Genomic DNA, 20793 nt, shown 5'->3' on the forward strand with positions numbered 1-20793 from the left:
AGATACTAGCTGCCTGGCAGCCATGCTTCAGCGATACGGCTGGTTTAATACCTGTAATAACAGTGAGGGCTTTACCATCATAACTAAAGTATCCAGACCTCAGGCCATTTGTTACATATGTTCTCAAAACATGTAAGAGAGATAGGAAACCTTTATTTAATTAAGCAGATCAAAAAGAAAAATATTTGCTGACTGATGTGTGTAAAATGTGCAAAATAAATAGAGATTAATGTTGAATATTTTTTATATTGCTGATAAGAGAAGCAGGTATGTTGTGTCTGAATAGTCAGGTGATCATTGCATCAATTCAAAATTAAATTTTTTACTTCATTACAACAAATATGATGAGGAAACCGTGGTCTTTCATTTATCATATTAGCCTAACACAGTCTGTACACAAGTTGGCAGATAACATTTTAATCATTAATTTTTCACTGATCCATAAACCTGTTATGAAACTTTGAATATGATGTGTCACACTGGTGTGACAGAAAATTTTAAGCCTGGTTGATTCTGCACTAAACAGATTTTGGAAAACAGGAGTCATCCAATAATCAAGGTCGTCCTTTTGCTTTATTCATATTCCTCAGTGTAATACTTTACATTACTATGCTACTAAAGTGCAAGCACAATGTCATTTTTGTCACAAACATAATGCAACTGTGTTTCTTTATTGAATTAAACTCTAGTTATTACTGAAAAGCAAGTGACATAGTAGGTGGTTGGAGTGAGTGTTGTCCAAGCACAGGAATGTCGGTGAGCCGACCTGTATGTGGTCAAATTTAACAGGGGTTGGGATAAAAACAATTTAAACAAGCAATAGGAAAAGCACATCATGATGCAAAAATAGACTTATCCACTCACAATCAGATGAAATGCACAGAGTCATCTCTGGAGTTGTGACTACGCTTTGTGTTAACACATCTTTTATCTGTTTTCTGGCCAGGCTGTAGCCCCACCCTGGCAAAGTTCACTTTGCCAAGATGTCTTACATCATACCATATGGCCGTCTCCAGCTGCCCACCCCATCCCGCATGGCTTGGTTAGGACAACCATATGCCATAGGGCAAAGACAAGATTCTGCTGAGAGAGCGTCTTTCCTACAACAGATCGCCAGGTGTAAAGAAAAGGTTCTGCAGAGAGAGAGAGAGGTTGTGCTGCCATCCCAGTGCCCCTGCCACACAGCATGCTGACAACCTAGTGCCATAGAGGAAGTTAGAGGGGTTTTCTCAAGAATCGGAAGGGTTAGAGACAGATTTGGTTCTACCATTTAGAGTATCATCATGATGACTTCAAACCTGGCACAATATCAACAGAATGTCAGGTTTTCACCTAAATAATGATGATCTGAAGTAAGTCTATCTAAAGCCTTATCTGGCTGGACAAAAACATCCTCTGTAAAATCTCAGCAGCTTCTGCTTAGTTGTCTTGAATGATGTGACAAGACCTCTCCGTTGGAAAACAGATTACTTACAGGAGTATTTTACATCATTTTAGAAAGGTTTTCTACAGAAACCTACTTATAGAGTAATAATACTATTTGGTAGTTCACTGCAACTTAACTTTAACTGTAAGTTTGCATGGTCTTTTTTTTTTTTTGCATTGCTGCATAAAAATTTACATTCAAAAACAATTAAAACAGAAAAACCTGTAGATTCTTATAGTAAAAATGCAGTGATCTACTTTACTTTTACAGCTAAGATAAAAAGTAGAATTTTACATAAACTATACGTTGTAAATGTTATGTTTTGGGTTTTGTATACAGTATATAACTGCCAGTATACAGTGTACTAAACACAGTGGTGTCTCGACTATAATCACATGTGGGATGGGTCAAATGGCCTCACTTTGAAATCATTGCAACCAGTTACTGTGTTCTCCTGCTAATTGAATTGATTCACTGCTGCTGTTTTCCTGTCGATGTAAAGCAAACAGTCGGTGTCTGCATAAATACATTTGTTGCTAAAAAAGAGCCACTGTGTGTTTTAGAGGCAGCAGCATGAGTGCAGCGTGAGTGCAGCGTGAGTGCAGTGTGTCCCTGCGCAAGTTTGCATTGATCGATCGCTGGCTTTCAGATAAGCTAGTAACTAAGGTCAAAGAGTTAAATTTGCTGTCTTAATAGATACGATAAAGTTGTTTAAAGAGGGTTAATGTACGTCAGCTTTTTCTCACGCAGGACCTGCTGCTACTACAAATCCCTACTACTGTGTTACTGCACTGTTTACCTACAGGATCTCTTTTTTTGTTGTTGTTGTTGTTTTGATGTATAATAATCTTTTAAATTATACAGATCATCTATATAAAAACAAAAAAAAATTAAACATACATATTTTATGAAAATTGGATTTATATATTTTTTCCAAACTGTATTTATTTTTACAGTTTAGGTTATATTGATTCACGTACATTGATTAGAGATAATATTAATCACTGCTGTATTATTAAGTATAATAAATATGAAGTATAACTACAGTATAATCCAATGTGTTATTATTAGCTGTCATATAATCCTACAAATATATTAAATATCAGGTTGTTCTTCATTTGTGCTGTAATACCTTCCTACAGTTTTGTGTCAGGTGGTTTGTTGTTCCTCCGTGACAGCAACAGTCGTGGTTGAAGGTGTGGGTGTTTTCATGTTGTCTGCCATGAAATAATTTACACATCATGTAAGAACAATATAAAACTGTGGATCAGGTTTTTAACCTCTCCAGGACCGGGCCTGAAGTTCAGGTCCGGTCAAAGCGAAACCAGCTTATTCAAGTTACCACATCCCGAGTGAACACATGACTTCAGAGCAGAGGAAGTCTGTGTCTGGTTGTTAAATTAAGAGTCGTCTGGTGTGAGTACCGTACAGTACGGACAGCTTTTCGTATATGTAGGTAAATACTGTTAGCGGCCTCCTGACCGTCCCATCAGCAGCAAAGGAGCAACAGTCTGATCATTTGATTGTAAAGAATGCTGCTCTGGGTTACTTCACTATTTCAATCTTATCATAGATAAAAGAGGTAAAGATAAGCCCAGGTCCGTCCCTCTCTAACACCATTTTCCGCGGGTGCCTTTAATCTAAACCTCCAGCTGCTAAAGTGGTGGCGCTCAGTCTCCAGGAGATCAGACTGGTCGCTGGTATCCAGCTTCAAAGTGTGAGTAACTGTGGCTTCCCTGAAAAAGAGAACAATGTCCTCAGCATAACTTCCCAGGTTAAATAAAGGTCTCTTATCTGTGGCTGATTTACTTTTCTTACCAAATAAACTACATTAAATAATGACTAAAGCTGAGTAAATGATGACTAACAGGAAACACAAAGCAAGGCCGGTCTCCTGATTGTGTAGAGTCAATATTTTTACCTTAATGCACTGCCTCTATTGACAACTCCAAGAAAACAGAAAATCAAACCAATCCTTGAATCTGTGTGTGTGTGTGTGTGTGTGTGTGTGTGTGTGTGTGTGTGTGTGTGTGTGTGTGTGTGTGTGTGTGTGTGTTTTCACGTTTCAGCAGGTGTTAAACAGCCCCTCTGTTGCCTGATTGACACATAGCACATAGCAGATGGTTCACAGCATGGACTAAAACAGACTCTGCACTTTGAAAACAAACCCCCCCTGACATTTAATGGTGCTACAGAGGAAACACTGACTCTCTCGGAGAGTCTTGTGTATGTGTGTGATTGTGTGTGTGTGTGTGTGTGTGTGTCTGTTTGCCAATCACAACCAACTCCACCCATTTAGAGGGTGTGTGTTTGAGGAGCAGCCTTACCCTGCCTACGGTGCCTTGTGTCTGATGAAATGTGTGTGTGTATGTGTGCTGCCTATTCTCTAAATAACCTGTTGAGCCAGTCAAGCTGACACTCGGCCTCTGGAGGCAACAGGCTTCACTTCCTACCCCTGGATTTCATCTGAACTGGAGCTCGAGCAGAGTCACTGTAAGTATTTGGGTTTTATAGTTTCTCAGTTTCACACGTTCTGCAGCATGAGTCTCAGGAAAGAGCTGAAACTCTTCTCAGGGACTCTATTACTGTATGAAAAGATAGAAAAAGAGGTTTTACTGATGATGTCGAAGAACATCTGTAAATATATACTAAGGAATACTATTAATGCGTGTCATAAAGCTTACTAACTTATTTGCATGCTGTTAAAGTCATTGTCAGTTAAAGTCAGTCACGGTCATTTTTCTGTGTCTTCTGCAGTAGTTTAAAACTTCACTGCTGAGATCAGCTCTAAGTATAATTTCCATTCATGATCAGCTGGTCAGACACACATTTAAACTGCTGGTGTTCGTAATAGATGCTGCTTTAAGTGCTCCGGACGTCAAGGAGTTAATGAGAATAAAACTCTTTCATGTCTAAAAAATGAATCTATGATGATGAAACAGGCTGACGTGGTTTACTTAAGAAAAGTGAGGTAAGCTGAGCTAAAAAGCTGAATTTTGCAATTACATGTTGTAATTGTTATGTTTTGGGTTTAGTATACAGTATATATCGGTCAGTGTACAGTGTACTAAACACAGGGCTGGTGTCTCGTACTATAATCACATGTGGGATGGGTCAAATGGCCTCACTTTGAAATCATTGTAACCAGTTACTGTGTGCTCCTGCTAATTGAATTGATTCACTGCTGCTGTTTTCCTGTCGATGTAAAGCAAACAGTCGGTGTCTGCATAAATAAACGTGTTGCTCAAAAAGAGCCACTGTGTGTTTTAGAGGCAGCAGCGTGAGTGCAGCGTGAGTGCAGTGTGTCCCTGCACAAGTTTGCATTGATCGATTGCTGGCTTTAAGATAAGCTAGTAACTAAGGTCAAAGAGTTAAATTTGCTGTCTTAATAGCTTTGATAAAGTTGTTTAAAGAGAGTTAATGTACGTCTTAGCAGTTGAGCTACTGCTGCTTTTCCTCATGCTTTGTTTAATATATTCTTGAGGGCGTGCTACTCCTGGCTGTGTACACCTACTGTCAGTGTCAGCGGCGTATTGAGGAATTCAAGTGTTTTATAAATAGCAGAGAGTGCCCTTGTGCATTTCCTGAGTGGCCTATTAGTTTAAAATTATTATTGCCTTTATGTTTTTAGTGTGACAAATGACTTCAGTTGTTAGTAAACGTGCTGTTAAAATTTAAATCCCTTCGCTCTAACTTATCTTAGAAGTCAAAGTGATTCCCACCTTTTTACTTTTCAGGCTGAGTTGCAGGATACACACAAAGACAATGGTCTTTAGTGCTGTAGTTTGTGCTTCTTCAACTGTTCTGCTCAGTTCAGATAAAAAAAAAGAACAACTTAGCACTTGGTTTTCAGTCAACATGAAGGCATCAGCAGTAAATGTGATGATGAGATTCCTCTGCATGTTCTTTACACATTAAGAAGGGATAATCTTCACCTCTGATGCAGAAGGAATCCAGCTTCAACATGTGGAGACTGTGACACATGCCTCAACTCCACCCAACAGACGCTTTGGCAGCATTTCATCACCCTATTCATTATGAAACTGCCCTGTGCATGTTTAAAGCATGCTCTAGTAAACTTCTGTCACCTTTAGGACTGATTAAGTGCGTTATCAGCCACAGGATACATCACATTTCCTCATGGTCTTTGAAATACGGTACCAAGTTCACCTGTGTTTGTTTTGGAATGCTAGGATATTGTTGTGATAGCGTGAGAGGGATTTATTACGCTTGGACAAGAGACGTGTATCTTCTTCTTTGTCACTTATCTAATCCACTATAGAGATAAAAAAGGGCTTTGTAGGGTGAATAAAACAAAGAATGAACAAAGGGGAGTGACGGAGAAGAGAGAAAAGGGCTTGTAGGTTGTTGTAGTAAGTGGTGGATGAAATGCTGCAGGGCTCCAGATGCAAATCTCACATTTATTTAGAATATTTTGGGGGTAAAAAGTGAAGTTTGAACTGAAGCAGCCAAATCCTCCCCAATCAACGGATCAAAACCGGATTCGGTTGTGAAAGCTGCACATGTTCTGTCACGTTTCATAGTGTCTTCCCATGTCTGTCATCAGGAAAGTGTCTCTAATTATTCCTTCTTCTTCTTCTTCTCTTACTTTTTGTGTGTGTGTGTGTGTGTGTGTTGACAAACCACCCAGTGAGATCCAAGGAAAAATCTGCTGGGAAGGAAAAATAGAGAGAGAGACAGAGAAAACTTTGGACTAAAAGCACCACAGTGGGAGAAGTATGGAGTGAAGACCTGCCTACATGTGACTTTCTGCATCACTGGAGCCTATGTGTCTGTCTGCATCTTGACTGTGTGTGGCTGAAAGAAAACCATGTCAGCGATACACACCTGGGTCTGTTTCCTGCTGTGGATCAGCCTCTCCACACAGAAAGGAACCCCAGGTAGGACACAAACGCCTCTTTGTCCAGCAGCCTCAACTGATCCGTCAGCCAGTATTAATAGACTGAAGGGTTTCTCCACAGGATGTGATACACAGATGCCGTTTAGGAAGAAAAATCTTTGAATCTTGAAGGTGTAGTCTTGCGACCTTTTTTTTTTTATTTCTGCAATGGAGAAAAGTCCAGAATTCAGTAGTCACTGGCTTAGTCAGACTATTTCCTGAGTTAATTATGACGTCAGCTATAAACTCAGGATGGAAAAATCCTCCATCCAACCACAGCCAGTAGAAGCGCAGCTGAAATTACAGAGGGAAACGTCTCTGGGCTTATTTTCACAGCCGTGACCACGATTTCTAACAGCTGAAGGGATATCTGACTCAGCAGCTGTATTGGTGACATCTGTAGAGCCTAATAAGTCCAATTTATTTAGCATTATAATAGATAGCAGACGTCTCTGCAGAGAACAGTCTGACTCAGGTTCAGAGGAGACACATTCATTTTATTCATAGCAAAAAAATCCTACCTCAAAGTCAACTTACAAGCTTTTTTCCTTTGCCTTCAGCCGCATGTCACAGTCTTCCTCAGAAGACTGAGCTTCACCACGTGTCACAAAGATGGCTCAGTAAAAGTAACAATATCACAATTTAAAAGTACTCTACCTCTACGACAGTAAAAGTTTTTACTGTAAAAGTCCAAAGTGCAAAAAGTATTAGAGTAAAAAGTCTCATTCTGCAGAACTTTAGTTGCATTTTGATTTTGCAGCTGGTGGGGCCGGGGAAAGATTCATCACATTATATAATTTTTCACTTGTAGTTCATCATATATTATAAGATATTTACACAACAAATCTTTTATGTGCGAAAGATTAAGTCCAGCTGTCAAATTAACTAGAGCAGAATTACTGTATTTGCTAGTGAAATAATATAAAGTTAACCTCAAAAATAAATACTTCACTCCCTCAAAATTGAATAGTAAAAGTTTAGTTCTTTTCCCACCACTGTAATTATGTGGCTGAAGACACACTGCGTCTTCAGCCACCCATGAAGACGTAACTGAAAGTTTAAATAAAAACTAGTACATTGTTTTTTACAAACCACTGCTGCATGTCCCCTATTAAGATTTAACAGTCACGGACATGCTGATGTGAGGAAGGACAAAGTTGGAGTTTTTCTTTTAGCATCTAATCTCATCTTTAGTGTCAGTCTGGAGACTTTAATGTTCTCCTTCATTAGATTTGTCCAAATCAATATGATGAAAGTGAAAAGAATGACTCATAACCAACAATGTCATCAGCAGATCTGAAAAAAAAAAAAAAAGCTGGTGACTAAAACATTACTATAAATAAAATGATAGCAAAAAGTATGCAAGAGTAACATCTAGACTGAAAAATGAAATTTCTGTCAAAAGCACTGTGTGTGAAGCTCGTGAGGAGAAGGAGAAGGAGGGTGTTTTAGTTTACTGGCACCATGTCTAAACATTTGAGGTCGGTGGCATCTTTACACTTGTGTATTGAAGCCACAACTGTCAGCTGAATTTATTTGGTCTCCAGCTCTTAAAAAAAATAGCTGCTAAATGCTCCACTGTGTCCACCAGCTAGTTTCTGCTGAGCAGGCAGTGGAGAGGCTGAAAACTCAACTCGAAACCTAAATAAATCAATAAGTCACCATGCCGATGTACATCCAGGTCAGGTTATCTGGAAGTTGAATGTTAAATTTCAGATGTATCGATAAAGTGATGACTCAAAACCATAAATCAGCTTCAAAATATTTTACTAAAATAATCTTAGCTGAACATTAACTCAGCTCTTTTATTTCTAAAATCAAGCCTCAATTCATTTCCATTGCACACGAAGCGCTACAAATACCTCCAACATCTGTGTTTCTGGCTTTAGAAGGGTGCGTCATGGCTGACGAGTGCGACAGTGTTGATTGTTCATTCTTAGAAATACACGTGAGGCCTCCCTCAGTGATAAAGTGCCGCATATCACAGTCAAACTCTGCTATCAGCTAAATTAAACAACTCGATTACGTTTTTATTTTTCAATTAACTATCAGCTTGTGTGACGTTCACACTTTGAAGAAACCGTATTTGTTCTGTTAATGGCTCAAAGACCTTCTGCAAGGGCATGGAGTTTGCAGCAGGACGCAGATCTCACTACGTCACTGTCAGGTGTAAACAGTTCAGCTACATTGTGCAGGTCTGAGTCAGAAGTCTGAGTCACTGCATGGCTTCTTGAAAAGATGGGATTTGCATGAAAGCTAAGAATGTGGGGAGCAGCTGTGAGTCAGACACAGTCACAACACCGCCAGCGAGGACAGACTCTGGAAAGGTATTTAAAAAGCAAAAATGATGAAAGAATAATTAATCCAGCAAATCACTCTGCTGTTGTCATATGTCAGTATCTGTCACACGCTCTGGCAAACACACAGGTGTGTACATGTACATACAGTGTTTCCCATGAAACCACAGGTCCGATTCCAGTTTTGGTTCAAATGTCTTCCAACGGTCGTCCTAGGTGGAACCAGTCAGAGACACAGGAGGACAAGTGGGCGGATAGATCGAGTTATGAAATGATTTTAGGAGGAAATGTTGTGGGTGACGAAGGACAGTTTCTGCAGAAGCAGGAGTACGCACGTTGCATGCAGGTCACAACACAGTCAGTGATGAAACCAGATGTTCTCCAGTTGACGGGAAGTAGAAAGCATAAAAAAGTACCAAGAGCCAGGTGGAGCAGAAGGCAGACTGTGCAGACTTCAGTTTGGGATCTGCACAGGGTTTGGCAATGCAGTGGGATTAAAGGATGAGTTCACAACTTCTCAAGGCTGACTCTGAACAACATTCAGGTGCTAATGCAAACACTGAAACAACTTGCAGGAGACTTTGTTCTGTTTGTGCAGCTCATTAAGAGATCCCTTTTTAATGTGAGGACAGAATCCCCACTCACCACCACAAAACAAATATCACGTCTTCTCTGAAGCTTATCTGCAGTTGTAATAAGTATAATACACAACCAACGTGATGATCCATGGATCTGACTTAATATAGTAACACTTCCTCTTGGTGGCCTGCCAAGAAGAGTTTGTTACGTGGAAATGATTTTTTAGAGAGAATCAACTGTTAATCCACGATTAATGGTTGAAAGAAAACTAAGGAAACACAGATGTAGGCGTCCACGTTTAACACTATAAACTGCAGCTGAACACACAAGTGAAAGAGTCTGACTTGACAACAAGTGAGACACCGTGCACCCGTATGCACACTCAGCTCCATAACACAGTGTGTTGTTGTGATAACAGGATAAGGCCTTTCTTAGTGTGACTTCTGATAATTATGGATGCCTTTCTGTTTTACATGTGTGTGTTGGCTGAGGGACCGTGTGATCAGATGTTGGTCAGCTGAGTTTCCTTCTTTCCCACATCTGTTTTGTTTGAAATAACTTTAGGGTCAAAAACTCCAAGGCCTGCTGCAACGTGTGATGTGTATTGGCTAAACTGCTGATCAAAGGAGCTAATGCATGTTTATGGAGGGAGGATGGGAGTGGGTGAAGAAGGTTCAGCTTGGCCCTGGCTGTGTGACACGTACTGGTATGCAGCCTTGTGTGTTGTCACCGGTCCAACATCTGAGTTACAGCTGAGAGGTGCTCAGTATATTCAGCCAGGCGCAGTTTATTCTGTTTACATTATACTACTTGTGAAAATGCAACATCAGCAGGCAAAGGAATAACTTGCTAACATTAAGTGGAGCTAATAAGCTCAACACTGAAAGTGTGAATAAGAGGAAGTGGTTAGTAGTGTAATTCTGGGCATTGTTCAGTAGCTGCAACAGTAAGTGTGAGTCACCAGCCATAATCATTTTTAAGAGCATGAAATAAAATCCTAGAAAGCAGCAGTATGAGCGGCGAGCAAGTCGAAACACCACAAAACTACAGTATGTAACCACAAAGCATGCGATTTTAAAGGTGAATGAGCTCCAGGTACACCGACCACACCCCTGGAGAGAGGTCGAAGCACTACAAACAAAGAGAGAGAGAGAGAGAGATTTAAACCTCAACCCTTAAAAAAACGAGCTGAAACTAAAATGATAATACAAAGCACAGTGTTCAACTCACCCTAAAGTAAACAGCAGTCAGCGTTTTGCCTTGTACCAGGCGTGTCATACAAATGGTTCAGCTTCTGAAGCTGAACTGATTTGAGCACTTCAGCTGGTTCCAGTGCTGCAGCAAAGGGTAGGGATGAATGGAAAAAGGAGAAATGGACTCCAGATTAGAAGACGACACAAAGTTCAGAACCCAGCACTGTTTCTGTGAGTTTGATTAAACAAGTCAAAGGATTTGCAGAGAAGCAGGAGCGCTTCGACGGCTATGCGGCACAACATTTACTCCCTAAATGAATGTTTTGGTATTAGGCTGCCATCTTCATAGCTCAGAGATCAAAACAAATTACTCATGCAGTCGTATAAAAAGCTTCTAGTGCCTGCAAATACGAGGCGGGCTGTGTGGAGAGGGTAATTATGAGGAATATAATTTTAAAGCATTAAGTATAAAACCTGTAACAGCCGAACTAAATAAACAACTATTAACAACAGTAAAAAGTGAACATGCAGAACGATGAGTACTAACTTGTTAAAACGTCTGAGAGGAGGAGATGTCATCATTTTCTTTATTCTCAGCCTGTGTGTAGTGTTAACCCTGTCATTCTGGAGTCGAGCTGTTTGCATTGACCCTGATTGTGAGTTCTGGGTGAATTCAGGGAAGTCGATCTAATTATATTTTTACTCGACAGCCTGAAGTGAGACTTTCTTTCTTTAAGGATTTACACATAGATCCTGTCTGATGTGTGAACTCATTGTTTTCATTCAGTATCTATGATTCTCTCCTCATTGTGGAGCCATGTCCCCCCCTTTCCTTTCCTTTCCAAAACAGTGACAAAATATTGAAACTGAAAACTACTCATGTGGAAAACAAGCTGTTACTGAAAGAGAAGGGCTGACATGAACCTGCTCGGTGTCTGTGGCTCTTCTGTGTGAAGTTTCAACATGTTTCCTCTCACATTCCTCGTAGCTGGTGACTCCAAATGGCCTGTAGGTGTGAATGTGAGCGTGAATCCTTGTCAGTCTCTCTGTGTGGCCCTGTGGCCGGTGGCGTGTCAAGTAATGGATGGACATGGACGGAGACAACGAAAGCTCAAATCAGATGAGCTGTAAGAATGAAAAAACAGTTTTGACATTATTTGATACTGTTCTTCTTAAAAGACTAAAACCAGCAATGACAGTGACTCCTGAGACTTGTTATGTGTGTGTATCAAAGCCTGGTGTATCTCATTTCTCTGTGTCCTTTGTTGTCTAAAAACTATAACACATTACCTGATCTCACATTGTTGCACTGGGGAACATGTTCAGAACCGGAAGTAGCTGAAGTTTGAGGTATTTCTCTAATAAAAAATGTCTCTGAGTCATGGGCAGATGGGTAATAAGTAGAAAGTGCATGTCTTTAGGGTTTAAATTCCTGTTTGAATCATGTGCTCATCGTTACTGCAATCGGTTCATCTGTGCCCAGATGACCCAACTTACCTCCACCCTGGATGTTTGGCAATAAAGGAAAGTTAAGGGTGAACACGGAGAAATTCCCTTCTCTTTGTGAAATCCTCACCTTAAAGTCATGTTCCTGTATCAGGTTACAGCGCAACAATGGGATCCACATTCAAAGCAGAGGTTTACAAGCTTCAAGTGACTCATGGAAGAGTAGTCTGGCTCCCATATGCACACTGAAAAGATTTCTGCTTGCTATGATCATTCTTCCTGTTCATAGTGGCTATAAACAAATCCCTGTGTTTTTAATATAAGTGATGGGGAACAACAGCATTAGTCTGCTGAGCTGCATCAAGATCATGGTAACAAAAAGTGGGAATTTTAACTAATGAATCAAATCTTCTTGATACCGTCTGTACAACAGTTTGTCGTTAGACTATCAAATTGCATCATCAACCCCGCTTCTAAAAAAAAAACACTTTTAAGAGGAACACTGTGGATGATTAGAATTGAAAGATTATAGATTATAAACATGAAGAATAGAAAGAAAGAAGATAAACGTGATGTAGAGGAGAAGGAACAGAAACAGAGGAGGAAGTCAGGACAACAGGAAAACAAGGGAGCGCGAGAGAGAGAGGGAGAGAGAAAGAAACAACATGTTGAGACTCCTGGGGGCAAAGATCCAGATCCAGAACACATCTGGAATGAGGCAGGAGAAGAGGACGTGCCTGGACTGAGGCCGACGGTCCCAGCCTGAGTGAAGGAGAGGACAGGAAGGTTTAGACACAGGACTTTTTATAAACACCTAATACTCTTAATACTTGATTTAAAATAGATCTCTGCACAAATGTAGGACAGCATATTGTACTCCACATAATTTACATTTTAAGAAAATGATCTTTCATTGATGCATGTGAACAGGAGGAATCATTGCAGCACACAAATCTGGTTTCAGCACAAATGACTATTGTTTTAAGACAGATTTAAAAAACTGTGTGAGCATAATCTGATCATCATCAGACACCGATCAGTTCTAAAACATCATGTGTAGACATGAAACTGCCCAAGAGACTGTGGAAGGAGGAAACTAATTTTAAGTCCTTTGTATAAATAACCAGCCATTATTATTGTAACTGATGAGGTCACATTTTTTCAGTCATGAGACATCATGATGCTACCAAGATAGTTATCTCATTGTTATTTTCTTACTGTTATTTCTGGTGTAGTCTTTAATTTCCGCCCTGATGAAGACCTGGTGATTTCGAAACTAGTCAGTGTTTTAACTGGTACATTTGTTCTGCCAAGGGCAAAGGGCAAATCTGAAGATCTTATTTTTGTCTAGATGGTTTCTCTGACACATGTTTGGGCTTGTTTTAACACCAGGGTGAGATATTGATCAGTATGTCCACCTTCTAAAAAGGTACATGAAGCACCACTCAGATCCAAAACCAAACTGTTCTGACTTGGAAAAAAAAATTTATTTTTAAAATTCTTATTATTTAGGTTCTTCATTTAAATTTGAGTCAATCTAATGTGCTGCACCAGTGACAGCAAAAAATGAAATTGACTTTGTGTATTTTGTACATGCACCATCTGCCACAACCACCTCCAGTCCAACAAATATTGTTTTAATAAAAAATATTTGCAGTTGCAGTTTAGTTGCATAGAAACTTAATTCTGGGGAGATAGTGTTGCTGGGCGTGCAGACCAATACTCTCGAAACACTCACTCAGGAGAAACCTGTGAGCACTGAGCTGATTTATTTTGCTTCTCCAGTTGTAGGAATGACTTTTAATTTATTTTAATTGATCATTTCTCTTTAGGTGGATTTAAGAGAAAAAGTTCAGTTTTCATTTGATAGAGCCTGAACAATGTTTTCATTATAAACTTCAAGGACACAATGTGGCACAGTGACGACCAGGCCTCTTCTTGTTGTCACGGTACTGACAGTCGTCCTTCCCTGTCTAAAAATAGACTCTGTTGTATCACACATCAGTGTAGGTGGATTCGTTTAGGATCATATTTCACTTCTGAATAGCCTCTTTCTCTCTGTGTTCCTTTCTTAAACGTAAAAAAAACCACCTAGTGTTTGTTAAGGTCCAACAGAGAGCACTAGTCTTGTTGATTACCACAGTGACATATGATTGCTTGCACATCAGTGCCCGTGTACATTATAATGGACCTCAGCAGGATTAAAGGCTGCCACTGTGTGCACAGTTTCCAGTTTGCAGATTTTATAATGATGATAATGATGCAAATGTGACTATCTAGAGCAAAGTGCTTCCTTTTTTATCTTGGCCTGTTTGACCAGGTGAGAACAGTGGGAGTTTTTTGTTAGAATGTAATCTGAACCCACTAAAGACAATTGCCCCACACCACAAAGGTTTCTAGGTACCAGCAGAGTAAATGTGATAGGCAGCATTGTCTCAGAAATGTATGTGTCACAAAAATGAGTTAAGGTAAATGGTTAAGGAGCCCCACAGGCCCCCGAGATCACTGTGTATGAATTTGTTCATTAGTTCAAATCTGTTGGCAGATTTAATTTAATGAAGTAATTTAATCAGGTCACATTGGTGCTGTACTGATCTTGTCATGTAAAAGTGCCGGAGCTCGGAGCTCTTATTCCATTTCAGGACTATAGGTGGTTTCTGAGTGTCTGGTTATGCTAAAGCTGCCAGATGTGGTCTGTTTCGTGCAGGAAGTGAATGTGGGGAAATCAGGGGCCCAACTGTAAATATTTGCCCCGAGGAGCCTGTAAAGCAGCATTCACACAGAGTGCCACTCTTTTGATTAGAACCAGCCTGTGGGGGTGACAACACAAAGGAATCTGGTTAAAAAAGCGAACTAAAGCTTAACTATTAACTATGGCTGCAGTGGTCAGCAGAAAAATGCAGAGGTAGTCAGACATTGTAATGTGAACACAGTGGTACAACACACAGCCTGTCAAATATGTTAACATAATTATTAACTCGATGACTTTGAGTGTGAATTAGGTTGTAAAATAACAATAGCACATCCATACACCTGGCATTACAGTTTTTTTTTAAGACAATATAGAGTTTATTCCTAAAGTAAGTGTTGTACATCACATGAAACAAACATTTAATGTCCTGTCTCTGCGTTCAACTTAATGGTAATATACCAGGATCTCGGTCTAAAAAGGGCTCTGTCTCATCTCTACGTTGTGATGGAATCTCAACACAACAGGACACATTCAATGTTCATGTTCCAAAACTACAACACCGACAGAAACAACCTAAAAACCGTGTCACTTAACCAATGTAAATATATGAAAAAGGAATTACACCAAAAGATGACAGATATCTGATCACATTTGTCTTTGTGTTACACTTACAAAGGCTCCAGTCAAAGCACAGTTCAATCTCACCCTGACTCTCTGTGTCATGTTTCAGATGTCATGGTGACGTGCTTTATTTCGGAGGACTGCAGGCTCCCCTGCAATTTCCAGCCCGACAGCGAGGCGACCATTGAGTGGTTCAGACAGGATGTGATGATCTACAAGTTTGAGCAGGACGAGGAAGAGAATGATGGTGATGATGAGGAGGAAGACAACGACGACAGCAGCAGTGAGGAACACCTCGAACAGCAGCAGGTCGCTGGACAAATGTTCATTTCCCCAGCTCTGGTATCCCGGGGGAACGCCAGCCTGGTCCTCAAGAAGATCGGGCTCAAGGACAGGGGCACCTACAGGTGTCAAGTGACAACATCGAAAGGCCAACATGGCGCAAATGTCATCTTGAGGGTGGAAGGTGAGTTCACCCAACACTACACTGCCCCCTAGTGGACGTAATTAATTTAAGGTGTGAAAAGTACTTAGAACCTGACATTAAAAAGGTCTTGGATAAAATGAGGCCTTATCAGCGTCAGAATGATATCACCTACTGCCAGGCTATACTGGGTCCTGGCCTTAACAGTCTGTTATCAGAGGCTGCTGGGAAACATGTAAGCATGCTGTGAGTGTTTTGTGTCTGTGTGCAGCGCCCCTCCATGGCTTGTCTCTGGAGCTGTCGAGGATGAGTGGCTATGAGGAGATGATTTGCACCATCAATAATGTCTACCCACATCCTCGGGTAAGCTGGGATACTGAACCATCCACGTTTGAGGACCTACGGCCGGTGACACGCATGCACAACAACAAACAGGGGCTGTTTATGGTCAATAGTCGCGTCAAACTGCTGAAAGGACGACCCAACCTCATCTACATCTGCAAAGTCACGAGCTCCTACGGTGGTCCAGCCTGGACCGCCTCACTCAAAGAAAGAGGTAAAAATAAAGATGGTAGATCTGTTAGTTGAAGTCTCCTTCTTTGTTAAGGTTGCAGTTTGAGGGGGGACTAATCATCTCACTACCTTTGACCCTCTCACACTGACAGTAGGATCTGCGTTTCCATCTGTTTTTCTGTGCATTTTAAATGTGTGCACAATAAGAAATGAGTGAAAATGCTGCAAAACACCACATAAAACTGTCTCAAGTGGAAACGTTGGTCTGAAACAAACAAAATGTGACAAAGCGTAAAGAAAACAGACAAATGAAAGCACAATTTTTTAGCATATTAGATTTTAGATGTAATTTAATTAGCCTTTTTGTGTCTTATCGTACCGACTACATGCTTTTGCTGTTTTAAAGAGATAAAATGGACTCAAGGGAAAGATCTGACCATCCCCTGCACCTCCCCTTCTTACCTGGACAGCCCTTCATTGGAGTGGAGCTACTCAAACGGCCCGCAGCACTCCCACATCCTCACCTACGACAGCCGGTCGGGGCACAGCACCTCCACGCCGCCCTGGAACAAATATGTGGAGCTGGATGGTTTCAGGGTCCCGTTTGGAGACGGTTCCCTGCGACTGATGGACCCCAAGAACTCGAAGCACACAGGCAGCTACACCTGCATGTTCTCCACGCAGTACAACACGTACACCGAACGCACCAACGTCATCATTGATGGTCCAAGTGGTGAGTTCACAGACCTGCATGAAAAGACTCGTGTGGGTGAACTGTTAGTGGAACATTTTAAATGAAGAGGCTGGTATTAGTTTTTACCCATGAAAAAATGTATTTAAGCAATATTCTAAGGACTTAAAAAGGAATTTAAAAATCTTTAGCATGAAACAAAAGTGGTAAAGACAGAAAGAAACCACAACTGTTGTTTCATGTATTAAAGTGTTTTTGTGTGTTACAGGAGCAAAAGCAGGTGAAACTGAGACCCGTGCATCAGATAAACCGTCGTACTGGTGGGTTGCTGGCCTGGTGATTGCACTTCTGGCTCTCGCTCTGGTGGGTTTGTTGGTCTACATGAAGATGAAAGGTAAACATGGACTCCTGTAATGTGGGGAACACGACACACAGTACATTTGACCCTACTACACTAAACAGTATGTGACAAACTTAGTTACTGTTTTTCATTAAAATGTATTAAATACAGTGAAATACTAAACTATCCAAATATCACATAATATAATAATAATGAAAAGGTTTCACTGAAGAGACATTTTCCCTAAACTCTAAAGAGAACATGTCTCACTCATTCAGTCCGTTTGAAGCTCATAAAGGTCAAATGTAATTATTTGAGACAAATTATGATATAAGAAAAGAAACAAATTTGATCTTATGTTTTTTTCTTAACGTCAGCCTCATGGATGTCTGTTTAATGACTTTACTAACTTTTTAAGTTTGTTTTCCTGTATTCCTAATAATACAGAAATTTCTCACTTAACATTTAATTACTCATTTGTCTCTTTAAGTAAGAAACTTGCTTATTGTACATATAAATCATTATACATTTGGATTTTGTCTTTTTCTTTTATCCAAAGTATTTTACCTAAGATCTGCAGCAGAGAGAGTTTCTTACTTTGATTTATTGGTTGACATACAGTCAACTAATTTATTCATTTATTCATATTCTCACGTTCTCACACGTATGTATCTGTCCTCTTTTGCAGGAAACAGAGAAAAGAAACCCACAAATGACCCTGAAGAGGTGACAGAGTTGAATGTGGTCAAAGGTTGGTCCTTAAAAAGAGATGAACGGTTACACGGACCATCAAACACTAGATGGAGCCAGAGAATAACTAAAGACGTGCTTGTTGAATCCTGTCTGCACATAAAAAACATTCACGAGAACTTAGTATTAAACTATTCCTGACAAACATGTCACAGTGCATTAGTTTTAACAGAATGTAATAGCAAAAGAAATATTATGCACTTGTAGTACTTAAAAAACTAAACAAAATTATGATTTATTCATTCTCTAATCCAGAAACTGTTTTTCTTTCTCTTACAGATGCAGCAGAGACTAAACCGAACGAGAGCAGTCCTTTCACTGAGGCTGACACCGACAGATAATCAGACCCTCAGACCGGCTCTTAGAATAAAGAAACATGGACACTAACAAAATATTAACAAGACAAACACAGACACACACTGAAGAGGAAATAAGAGCTTTTTTTAAAGAAAAAAAGTTATTGTATGAATGTGTTTTTAAATAAGCTGTAAATAATTCGTTAAGTCCTCTGAATTCAGGGGAAATACTTAATGTTCAAGTGTAGAACGTGAACTCAAAAAACATCATTGTGTCCACAATGGATTTGTAAACTCGGACACTGCAGCTATGGATCTCCGTTCTTTCTCTAAGGGAGTTGTTCTGCTGTGTTTATCTGGAGGAACCAGGATCTGATTTTAGTGCCTACATAATAGGTATTGACCCCAAAAGTCCCGGTTCAGGCAGAGGTACGTTCAGATTCTACTCAAGTTTGCAGTGGTCAAAGTGGTCGTTCACTGGTCAATAATGAACCATGAGTCTGCTGCTTGTGCACAGATTACACCAGTAGACGGTACAGACACTTTCACCGTATTGAAAAATATTATATCCCAGCTTCTTGATGAAAAGAGTGGGCGATGTGCTGCAGCTGGTAAACTAGCTGCTAGTGTCCCAGCAGAATGGACAAACGTTAGTCAGACAGGGTGTTTCTCCATTTCGTCTCCACTGACCGGTTTACTTTAGCCTGTCTCATAGTTCTCTGCTCTGTCAAGACAGTTTGTGAACAATACAATTTACAGAAGTTGAACGTAATGTGAAAATAATTGCATATCGCCACAAAATGTCAACATTATTTAAACAGTAATAAAGCACTGGTTGCAGTTAGCAGACATGGAGATGTTTTTACTATGTGAACTTTTGATAGCACAGTTGTTATATGTAGTGGACTATGACGGTTCTTCAGGAGCAAAGAAAATGAACCAGGACTGTACAAAATGGACTTTTTGTTTTTGGAGTTTCTGGATCCATTTTATCAAAAGAGGCTATTAGAAGCTCCAAGGATCATCTAGAAGATGTAACGAGAGACTGAGAACCAAAAATCAGCTTCACAAAGACTCTGAACTCAACATGAAGAAGTAGAAGAAGCTTATGATGTTTAAAACCAGGTGAGGTTGGAGTTAAATATCACTGCACAGTTGGTAAATCAGGGCTCTGCTGCTGGACACTGGCACAGGCTCGGTGGGGATTATTTCTAACTTTATGGTTTCTACTACCTACACTGTTCTGTGTGTAAAGGACACCGCCTAAAGGTCAAACTCCTTCTGGGGATTATTTCTTTATTAATACGACTTTAAACCACTGATTGTGATTGAACAACACAGACTTTCTGTTTGATGTGGAGCGATTAAAAAACACTTTAACTTGCTGTTAATCATTTTGACCAATCTAAAAAGATTGAACCAGTTTCTCCTGCTCTGCACTGCGACACTGTGCTGGAACCAAGTGTCACTTTAACAGGTGTTCAATAATTAATATAATAAAAAAGATGAATCACTGACATTATTAGTGTTTGTTCGTCTGTTTGCTTTTAAACTGAGGTCAGAAAGTAGATTTTCCGAATAACGTTTAAAGGTATTTTCTTAGTCACCTCTGAACATGATTCACATATCTCAGATTATGCGAGTTACAGTTTCTGCTGTTCAGTACACAACTCATGTCCATGTTTAGTGAGAGAACTCTCTTGTGACTGGCTACTGTAATAGACACAGCTATTCCTGTCCCACCTAATCCTGCTCCTGTGGAAACATAAACCAAAATAAACTTGCAGACTGATAGTTGATATTTTGACTATGAAGTTGGAAAATTATGCTGAAAACAAAATGCAGGGAAAAGATTTTGTAAGTACAAAATCTTTCCCTTTGTCCTGTTTGTCTTGCAGATGAAAATATTACTAGTTATTTTGCAACCTTCAGCGTGTGTGTGTGTGTGTGTGTGTGTGTGTGTGTGTGTGGGTGTGGGTGTGTGTGTGTGTGTGTGACACACAGTTCTAAATACAGTCTGTGATTCAGTTTCAGTTCAGAGTGACTGCAGTCAGCTGTCTGGATACGTCTCGACTAACTTATTGAGCAGGATGGTTCTGGTGAAATATCAAATTGTTTTTGTGGTCCTGAGCTATTTGTGGACTTTCACCACAGGAGGTGAGTGTTACCTTTACAGGGTGTCTGATTTTATTTACTTTAGGTCAAAAAATATAAAACACTTAAGATAAAGGTTCCCTGAAATCACACACACAAAAAACCATACTTACTCCAGTGACTCAGAGTTTTAGTGTTAAGTGCCAACATTTAATGTTTTTCAAAGTCCCCTCTCAAAAACTGTGGCACTTGGGATTCAGAATGACATTGTTAATTACACTATTTTTTCTAAAAAGAGGCAACCCGTAAAAACTATGTATTGTGTCTTGACTTAAGTCATACTTGAACTTTGGTCTGGTGGCAAAGTTCAGCGAGACAGTGTTTAATCATTATCTCCCCCTCATGTAGAAAACCTTTGTACTGACAAACAAAAAGTAAAGAGTTGAAACAAAAACATAATTCTGACAAAGAACAAACACAAGTAGAGTTTTAACTTATCTGGAACATTGTTGAACCTGTCTTCATACATTT

At 39.9% G+C, this 20793-nt stretch overlaps 1 protein-coding gene across 2 annotated transcripts; it reads left to right on the forward strand.

The window, feature by feature from the left end:
* The first annotated feature begins 3786 nt into the window (after positions 1-3786).
* Positions 3787-19685, forward strand: LOC113164678 (V-set domain-containing T-cell activation inhibitor 1-like). Of its 2 annotated transcripts, none has more exons than XM_026364075.1 (8): positions 3787-3919; positions 6078-6327; positions 15264-15620; positions 15850-16134; positions 16498-16824; positions 17051-17176; positions 17811-17873; positions 18152-19685. In XM_026364075.1, the coding sequence occupies exons 2-8, from the start codon at positions 6258-6260 to the stop codon at positions 18211-18213; spliced, it is 1290 nt and encodes a 429-aa protein (XP_026219860.1). In that variant the 5' UTR covers positions 3787-3919; positions 6078-6257; the 3' UTR covers positions 18214-19685. The 2 variants fall into 2 exon arrangements, with proteins under 2 accessions (XP_026219860.1, XP_026219861.1); XM_026364076.1 differs by having other exon boundaries at positions 17054-17176.
* The last annotated feature ends 1108 nt before the right edge of the window (positions 19686-20793 follow it).

This window comes from Anabas testudineus, chromosome 2, assembly GCF_900324465.2.
Source record: "Anabas testudineus chromosome 2, fAnaTes1.2, whole genome shotgun sequence".
Lineage (NCBI taxonomy): Eukaryota > Metazoa > Chordata > Actinopteri > Anabantiformes > Anabantidae > Anabas > Anabas testudineus.

Bases quoted from the DNA above. Each gene is read 5' to 3' on its own strand.
- LOC113164678 (XM_026364075.1), top strand. From the start codon at position 6,258: ATGTCAGCGATACACACCTGGGTCTGTTTCCTGCTGTGGATCAGCCTC. The intron at 16,135-16,497 runs GTAAAAATAAAG...GCTGTTTTAAAG, and splicing joins CGCCTCACTCAAAGAAAGAG to AGATAAAATGGACTCAAGGG. The intron at 17,874-18,151 runs GTTGGTCCTTAA...TTTCTCTTACAG, and splicing joins AGAGTTGAATGTGGTCAAAG to ATGCAGCAGAGACTAAACCG.